General features: G+C 39.4%; 1 protein-coding gene across 4 annotated transcripts in view; it reads right to left on the bottom strand.

Annotated features, from left to right (window-relative positions):
* fsip1 (fibrous sheath interacting protein 1) overlaps positions 1–10000 on the bottom strand; it is a 24527-nt gene that overhangs the window by 8767 nt on the left and 5760 nt on the right. For all 4 annotated transcript variants that reach the window (XR_013799911.1, XM_079632070.1, XM_079632072.1 and 1 more), the window contains 3 exons: positions 9621–9721; positions 8728–8847; positions 1924–2169 (listed from right to left, as the gene is read on the bottom strand). Coding sequence is in view for 3 of the 4 variants with exons in the window: in XM_079632070.1 (XP_079488196.1) it covers positions 1960–2169; positions 8728–8847; positions 9621–9721 (431 nt within the window). In the remaining variant the exon portion in view is untranslated. The remainder of the gene's footprint in view (positions 1–1923; positions 2170–8727; positions 8848–9620; positions 9722–10000) is intronic.

Below are 10000 nucleotides of genomic sequence, written 5' to 3' on the forward strand. Positions count from 1 at the left end.
GGCTAAGAGAGTGAGTGGAGGCGGGGCTCATTTGCATATTCATAGAACAGCGCATACTAAATGAGGCACGGGTGTCGAGTTACATTCAAGATATTTAAAGGCATGAAGTGGAAAAAAACGTTTAAATATGTGATTTTGGTGATCAAAGAGGAGTTTAAGAGATCAAATGATTGACTACAGGAGGACTTTAAGAATATTTAGGTATTGTGCCAGACAGAAACACTGAGGAACATTATTTAACATTATATACAGAAGCAGGATCCGCTGGTTGTTGTGGTGAGTCTCACTCGTTCTGAAGCAACAGGAACTCGAGCTTCTAAACTCCTGAGATCAGTGCGCCAGAACCAGCGCCGCCGGGAACCGGTTCAAACGGCCAATCACGAGAAATGGAGCTCAGTACTTCATTATTTACGACACGTCTTCAGCCTTGGCCTGGTGTAGAGATGAGCTTCTGTTACACACTCACACAGATGCAGTCCAGATGCTCACACACTAGTGTGTGTGTTATGAAGACCGGCTATTACCATTCAGATCCGCTTATAAGTCCACAAACACCAAACGATCCGCAGAGCAGAGTTGGCAAGTTACTCTACAAAAGTAATTCATTACTAGTTACTAATTACTGTCTAAACCCCATATCAAGCTCAACCACATGAAACTGCACTTAATGCTTAAACTGACCAAACAATAATAAATAAAATAATAATAAATGTTATATCACTATCTTCGATAAAATAGAAACTATCAATTTATGGGGGTATTTTTGAATTTATTTACCTCTAAAAGTACCATATTTTCTATGTAAATTAAAGTATTTTTATGTCATATTTAATATTTCTTTAACTATAGAAAAAACTTAAAATAAATACAAAACTGTGATCTGGTGTCATATGCTGGTCTAATATCAGAAGAGCAGTGATATGAGCAGCCACTGGATGTCTGGAGGACTCAACGCTGCATATCGACTGAACTCTAGAAAACACTGTTATAACCAATTTAACCTCTTAAGTTTTTGATTTATCATACGTTAGAATAGTAATCTAAGCTGACCATGCTATACGGAAAAGACAAAGTAGTAGATCATTAATTATTTATTTCAAATAAAAAACATCAAATTTCAATAACTCAAAAAAGTAAATGGTGCCAAACTGGTATGAATAAACCAGTAGCGTACGGTCTGCATTGTGTGGATCTATTGATTTTTATGCGACAAATAAAAAACAAAATGCTCTGAATTGTAGTTTTCCCCATTCATGTCCATGAACGCGAAATTAAGGAGTTTTATTTTTCAACCACTTAACATTGTAGAATTGAGTCAGATTGTGTGTGTTCAGGTGGCAAACTTAGGAAAAATAAAAAATGTTTTTCCATATTTGTCCCGAATACAGTTTGAGGGATAAAGGGAGAAGGTGACATAAAAAAAAAAAAAATATTTTTAACATCAGAGTACATTTAGATGTTAAACCCGGTATTTTTGCACAGTATAGAATTGTTCTAGTTTATTATACGAGTCTGATCTCACAACATATCGTCCGTATTTTACAAGATGGCTAATCTATACGAGTTTGTACGAGTGAGCTCCTCATAAAGTGTGTACGTTAGATTGGATTGGTCTATACACAGTATTTAGCTCAATTACATCAGAAGAATCTGTAAAGAAGTACAGAAAAATGAAGAGTAATCCCTTACTTTACTTTTTCGAGGGAAAAGTAATTAAATTACTTAGTCAAGTGTCCTCATCTATACAGCGCTGTAACAGTGTAGAGTTCCACAGCAGCTTCACAGAGATCACAGGAGATTACAGTAACAGTGTTCAGCTTTACAGCAGCTCTAGAATAGGGTTCTTGTCCAGATAAAGTTAGTTTTGATTGATTCACTTCCGTTGTAAAGATCATGAGTGATTAGCTTAGCGGCCGCTAACACGACAGCGCTCTAACAGAAACCGTTAACAGTAATTAGTTACTCCCAACCCTGAATGCGAGTGACGCGACAGGTGAAGAGGACCTCAGTGAAAGCAGGCCGCACCTGAGACTGAGTGTGCTCTGAACAGCGGCTCCTCACAGACAGGAAGTGATGAACAGGAAGTAGCAGCTGCAGCCTGGAGTCGATGAGACGGAGACTGTGGAGTTGGGCCGGTTCGGGACTGAAACCTTCACTGGCGGAGAACACCTGAAGAACACAAGAGATCCTGCGTTACAGAAATCGCAAGTGAGATAAAAAGTCAGAATTGTGAGATATAAATTCAGAATTGTGAGATATAAAGTCAGAATTGAGAGATATAAAGTCAGAATTGTGAGATATAAAGTCAGAATTGTGAGATATAAAGTCAGAATTGTGAGATATAAATTCAGAATTGTGAGATATAAAGTCAGAATTGTGAGATATAAAGTCAGAATTGTGAGATATAAAGTCAGAATTGCGAGATAAAAAGTCAGAATTGTGAGATAAAAAGTCAGAATTGTGAGATATAAAGTCAGAATTGTGAGATATAAAGTCAGAATTGTGAGATATAAAGTCAGAATTGTGAGATATAAAGTCAGAATTGTGAGATATAAAGTCAGAATTGTGAGATATAAAGTCAGAATTGTGAGTTATAAAGTCAGAATTGTGAGATATAAAGTCAGAATTGTGAGATATAAAGTCAGAATTGTGAGATAAAAAGTCAGAATTGTGAGATATAAAGTCAGAATTGTGAGTTATAAAGTCAGAATTGTGAGATATAAAGTCAGAATTGTGAGATATAAAGTCAGAATTGTGAGATATAAAGTCAGAATTGTGAGATATAAAGTCAGAATTGTGAGTTATAAAGTCAGAATTGTGAGATATAAAGTCAGAATTGTGAGATAAAAAGTCAGAATTGTGAGATATAAAGTCAGAATTGTGAGATATAAAGTCAGAATTGTGAGATATAAAGTCAGAATTGTGAGATATAAAGTCAGAATTGTGAGATATAAAGTCAGAATTGAGAGATATAAAGTCAGAATTGTGAGATATAAAGTCAGAATTGTGAGATATAAAGTCAGAATTGTGAGATAAAAAGTCAGAATTGTGAGATATAAAGTCAGAATAGTGAGATATAAAGTCAGAATTGTGAGATATAAAGTCAGAATTGTGAGATATAAAGTCAGAATTGTGAGATATAAAGTCAGAATTGTGAGATATAAAGTCAGAATTGTGAGATATAAAGTCAGAATTGTGAGTTATAAAGTCAGAATTGTGAGATATAAAGTCAGAATTGTGAGATATAAAGTCAGAATTGTGAGATAAAAAGTCAGAATTGTGAGATATAAAGTCAGAATTGTGAGTTATAAAGTCAGAATTGTGAGATATAAAGTCAGAATTGTGAGATATAAAGTCAGAATTGTGAGATATAAAGTCAGAATTGTGAGATATAAAGTCAGAATTGTGAGATATAAAGTCAGAATTGTGAGATAAAAAGTCAGAATTGTGAGATATAAAGTCAGAATTGTGAGTTATAAAGTCAGAATTGTGAGATATAAAGTCAGAATTGTGAGATATAAAGTCAGAATTGTGAGATATAAAGTCAGAATTGTGAGTTATAAAGTCAGAATTGTGAGATATAAAGTCAGAATTGTGAGATAAAAAGTCAGAATTGTGAGATATAAAGTCAGAATTGTGAGATATAAAGTCAGAATTGTGAGATATAAAGTCAGAATTGTGAGATATAAAGTCAGAATTGTGAGATATAAAGTCAGAATTGTGAGATATAAAGTCAGAATTGTGAGATATAGGGCCCTATCTTGCACCCAGCGCAATTGACTTTGAACACCGACGCATGTATCATTCCTATTTTGCACCCGCGCACAGCGGACTTTTCCCTCCACAGACGCACGTCGGTAAATTAGGGAATGAACTTGCGCTCGCGGGGGCGGTTCAGCGCAAAGACAAGGCGTGTTCCGGCGCAAAACTTCCATGGTGCTATTTTCCAGTTTTAGAAAGCAATTGCGCCATTGACCAGGAAAAAAACAGTCTAAAGACAGTGGCGCGTTGCGCGTTAGTGATGTGGTATTTTAAGGGCGCGTGCTTGGCCATAATGTTAACGCGCATCCACTTTGATTCTCTAATCTAAACAGACGCAGCAGTTTTCATTTTTGCAAATCATACATTATTACAAGGAAAAATATTAACACACGAGGGAAATCATTGTTGTGTCCGTGAAGATGTGAAAAATATCTATCTAGATAAAAAAAAAAAAAATCTAGATTAGGCTACACATTTACTATACCCAAATTATACGCCTGTTTAACCGAAGCTAATTTGGGTGGGTTTCTCCCATCATCCCCAATGTCACTTCTCTGTTTTACGGCCCTGACGAGAACGTCGGTCTCCTCGGCTGTGATCGCTCCTGGCGTGCGCCTGGCAAATCCGCCGTTATAATAGCGATCCGCCGTGGAACAAGCACGCCGGCTCTTAAAGGGAATGTGAGAGGACGCTCTGATTGGTTTATTTCACGTTACGCCCAAACCACACCTATGAATAATGAAGCTACTTCAGACCAACCCCTTTTAGATTTGCGTCGGGCGCAAGAGTCATTTATCCCGCTGGGAAAATAGCAACAGCGCCGGGATCCGCCCACAAAGTTACTTGCGCTTTGCACTTTGACACTTGCGTTTCAGATCGTTAAAATAGGGCCCATAAAGTCAGAATTGTGAGATATAAAGTCAGAATTGTGAGATAAAAAGTCAGAATTGTGAGATATAAAGTCAGAATTGTGAGATATAAAGTCAGAATTGTGAGATATAAAGTCAGAATTGTGAGATATAAAGTCAGAATTGTGAGATAAAAAGTCAGAATTGTGAGATAAAAAGTCAGAATTGTGAGATATAAAGTCAGAATTGTGAGATATAAAGTCAGAATTGTGAGATAAAAGTCAGAATTGTGAGATAAAAAGTCAGAATTGTGAGATATAAAGTCAGAATTGTGAGATATAAAGTCAGAATTGTGAGATAAAAGTCAGAATTGTGAGATAAAAAGTCAGAATTGTGAGATATAAAGTCAGAATTGTGAGATATAAAGTCAGAATTGTGAGATAAAAGCGTTTTTTTTGTCTTGATGCCTGTATAATATCTTGAATGTAACTCGACACCCTTGCCTCATTTAGTATGCGCAGCTATATGAATATGCAAATGAGCCCCGCCTCCACTCACTCAGAGATCCACTGGTTGACGATCACACGTTGATCTGATTGGTTACACAGTTCTATGAATATGCAGATGAGCCCCGCCTCCACTCACTCACTCACTCAGAGATCCACTGGTGGACGATCACACGTTGATCTGATTGGTTACACAGTTCTATGAATATGCAGATGAGCCCCGCCTCCACTCACTCACTCACTCAGAGATCCACTGGTGGACGATCACACGTTGATCTGATTGGTTACACAGTTCTATGAATATGCAGATGAGCCCCGCCTCCACTCACTCACTCACTCAGAGATCCACTGGTGGACGATCACACGTTGATCTGATTGGTTACACAGTTCTATGAATATGCAGATGAGCCCCGCCTCCACTCACTCACTCACTCACTCAGAGATCCACTGGTGGACGATCACACGTTGATCTGATTGGTTACACAGTTCTATGAATATGCAGATGAGCCCCGCCTCCACTCACTCACTCACTCAGAGATCCACTGGTGGACGATCACACGTTGATCTGATTGGTCAAGGTAGTGTGTGACGTCAGAAACACCAGCGATTTCAAACCGTGTGTTTGAGACTGTCTTTGGTTCACTGCAGTTTTAAGCAGAAAATACTCAGCAATGCTGTCCACTTATGAACTTACACATGGTGTGTGTTACAGCAGATTAATAACTCCACATACACACATACACTACAGTAAACGCTGGAGTTACTCCACAGGGGGACTTTAAATCCTGTTTTCTGTATCAAAATGAAGTGAGTTTGTGCTTAAAACACGAACAAATATCTGCCAACTGGGTCAGAAAAATCCTCTTGATTCATGGGAAAGCAGGATTTTTTTCCGGAGGCTTTATATATCGTAAAGCAAACTTCTGTTCAACTCGACTGAAAGCTTCTCAATAACTCTTATTTTATTTGCTTTCAATACCGGTCACAGATTTGAGGCTTTGCACCTGGCATTTGCTTCTGGACGTCACACTGTATCTGATCGCCCGTCCAACCGGCCCGGTAAAGCCAAATATCTAAGCCTTGACTAACGTCCTTCTGTTTCCCAGTGAGCAAATCTCCCATGAGGCCGAGCGGCGAGCGTGAGGTCAGCTTTGTCTCGCTTCCCAGTGCAGGAAAGACTGATGGGTCATTAAAGATCTCAATATAACGAGCGTGAGCTCAGAGGAACACGAGCGCCTCGGAATTACTTCAATGAGATCATTGTTTCTGCCCTAAATTATTACATCTCTAGCTAACTGTGATCTGTATATGTTCATTTCTGAATGCGTAACTGGACAGTACACAAGAAAGGTCAGGGTTTGGTCTGGAAATCTGACTTTTTCCCTCATATTTATGACCACAGTAAAACAAAAGCACATGAAGAAAGAGACTGAGAAAAAGTGCTGATCATTGGACGTCATTTTCTCAGAAAAGTCACATGACTGAAGTGGACCATTAAATGTGACCCTGGACCACAAAACCAGTCACATGGGTCACGAAATTTATACTTATTGTACTATAAACAATCACTTATTGTGATATTGCACTTATCAAACAATATCTTCAGGATATTTCAAACTCAAGTTACAGATATAAGGCACCCGAAATACAACTTACAACGTATTTAATAATATATTAAATACAAAGTATATAATGGCTATTATTGTTCAATAGATAATATTTTATACTATAATGCTGGCGTACTTCGTATGGAGAAAGGGTCTGATGGGGGTTATCAGCTGCAGTGAAAACAGTATATTTGTGTTTTTTCAATAACAACAAAATTCATATATATTGTATTTAAATCAAGTACACTGTGTAAATATGGCTGCTTTCAAGGGTTTTCCAGGACTGCAGTTAAAAGACTTTAAGCAGCTTGTATGAACCCTGTTTAAAGAGCTGTAGAAATAAAGATGATTGACAGAAATCTCTCCTTCACTCCCGTCACTCTCTCTGTCTGGAGGACTATTATCTACTGCCGAACTAGAATAGTTCAGACTGATCCCGGTCATCCCGCTGTGCCACACACACACACACACACACACACACACACACACACACACACACACACACACACACACACACACACACACACACAAATAGAATAACAAATATGATGCAGATGAACAAATGATAAAGCTTGGGTTGCTGAATATTCGATCCCTTTCTTCAAAAGCGCTATAGTTAATGATATGATCACAGCCTTCGTATGATTATAACCTAGATGTGCTGTGTTTGACAGAAACCTGGCTAAAACCAGACAATTACATTACTTTACATGAGTCCACCCCACAAGATTACGGTTATAAACACGAGGCTGGTTTAAAAGGCAAAGGAGGAGGTGTTGATGTAACGTCCAGCAATATCTTCTTCAGTATTACTCAGAAACCTAGTTTCAAATATAATTAATTTAAAGTGATGTAACGTTATGTAGCGTAAGTGATAAATCCCGTTCGACTTTTGTGCTGGCTACTGTATACAGGCCACCAGGGCACCATACAGAACCATCAAAGTCAAGGAAGGGTGACAACCAGTCCCTTCCCGGTTACTGAAGTCAACGAGATCTGCACTCGGACTCATCCCTGAAGTGCCAGCCGGCGTGATGACTCCGACCTCCAACTACTCTAATGTTCTGACCCACTCTGACCTGTAATGCTGCCCGGATCATAATCACTGCTCGCTCGTTGGCGGAGGAGAACTGAGACCGGGTCTGGGTTCTCACAAGGGTTTTGGTTCCTTGCCACTGTTTGCCTTGGACATTTATTACTCAACAGTATTATTGATCTGCCTTACTTCAGGCGGACGATGATGCCATTTTCTTCTGGAAACAAACTTTGTTGTATTATTTTCATGTTATCACTGTGAAGCTGCTTTAATACAATCTGTAAAAAGCGCTATATAAATAAAGGTGACTTGACTTGACTCACACTCACACACACACACACACACTTTCATGATGTCAGAAATGATCTGCGAGTCCAAACGACATCCAACATCTGCTGAACATCCACAACACGCTCCCGCAATAACAGGAAGTTTCCATCGGAAAAAGCCTCTGCGATCCCGTTCGGTTTCACAACAATAATTACAGAAACGGTGAGCAGAGGAAAGGAGACGCTGTACTGCGGCGGTGAGATCGGAATACAGCAGAGCTCGTAAACACCAGCCAGCGCTTCAGCCGGAGGAACCACGGACCCAGAGCAGCCACGGAGAACATTACATAATCATAACTTTCATCTCACAATTCTGACTTTATATCGCACAATAAATGATGAGGTCAGATCTCAACCTGCAAGAAAAAAAGTCAGGATTGTGAGATGAAAAGTGGCAGAGATCTTTTCACGTGTTTTTATTCCGTGATGGAAACAAGCTTCCACATGTGGAACAGCAGATTGGATTTCTCTCATTGGCTAATCACATGTTTATATGACACTTTTAGAAGATCCACTTCTGAGTGTGTGTGTGTGTGTGTGTTTGTGAGAGAGTGTGTGTGTGTGTGTGAGTGCGTGTGTGCGTGTGTGAGTGTGTGTGCGTGTGCGTGTGTGTGTGCGTATGTGTGTGTGTGTGTGTACCTGAGGGTCAGTCAGTAGGTCAGGATCACTCTGTTCTTCATCCAGATCTCTCAGTAGTTCCTCTATTCTCTCTCTCTCCTGTTGTGTGAGCAGAACTGCGTTCCCTGACGCACCGGCGAGCTGGACACACACACACACACACACACACACACACACACACACACACACACACACACACACACACACACACACACACACACACACACACACACACACACACACACAGGTAATAAAATCATCAGACTTTACTTTTTTATTTTAAATGTGTCTGGATGTAAGAATGTTTAGATATTAGTGCTGGACAACGAGGAAGAACATAATTGTATGCAGTGCTGAATCTGGAACTGCTTCAGTAGAGAAACACAGAGCAGTTTTATCTGAACATCACAATTACTCCATTCTGTCCTGTTATGAATGAATATCTCTCCATGTTTATAATTCAAATGTGACTCAGGTCTGTACTGTAGTTCATGACTGTAGCCATGGAAGCTTGTTTCTGCCGCAGAACAAAACATAAAATAAAAATTATTGCGACTTTTTATCTCATAATTCGGACTTTTTTTTCTAAGAATTGAAAATTATATAAACTCAAAAACTCAAAGGCAGAAATAAGCGTTCATACTGAGCTCATCTAAGCTGAAATATGAATAAATAAAGCTTTAGCAGATAATATATCTTTTTTTAAACATTTTTTCTATGGTGGGAAAACAGATCAAAGCTCTTGATGACATCATCTTGCACTCGGTGCATTTCTGTCCAATCAAACGCTCTGCAGAAGGAGGAAGCCCCTCCCCCTGAGGCCACCTTCAACATCACACACATTCCTCACACACACACAGACGCCTGACGTGACCTCATACCTCATTATTCATACCTCATTATTCTCCTCATACCTCAATATTCTTCTTGACGAAGTCTTGTCCGCGCTTGCTGTGCCGTCTGCCGTCTGGAGTCTGAGCATCCGTCACACCGACACACTCGACCTGTGTGCGTTCTGTTCACAGACACACACACACACACCCGCAGACACACACACACACACGCAGACACACACACACACACACACACAAGTTAAAGTGTAAAGACTGAGCAAACACACGTCTCCACATGAAGGTCATTGATGAGATCAGGGCGCCCTCTAGTGTAACTCTGAGAGTAACACAGCCATGAACACGAGAAACAATAAGAAAATAAATGCATCCAGATCATATTTCAGCTTGCAGTGCTGCACTAATGACAAGTCTGTGTCGGGATGACTCCCACATTTCTAAGA

This window comes from Phoxinus phoxinus, assembly GCF_949152265.1.
Source record: "Phoxinus phoxinus genome assembly, chromosome: 13".
NCBI lineage: Eukaryota > Metazoa > Chordata > Actinopteri > Cypriniformes > Leuciscidae > Phoxinus > Phoxinus phoxinus.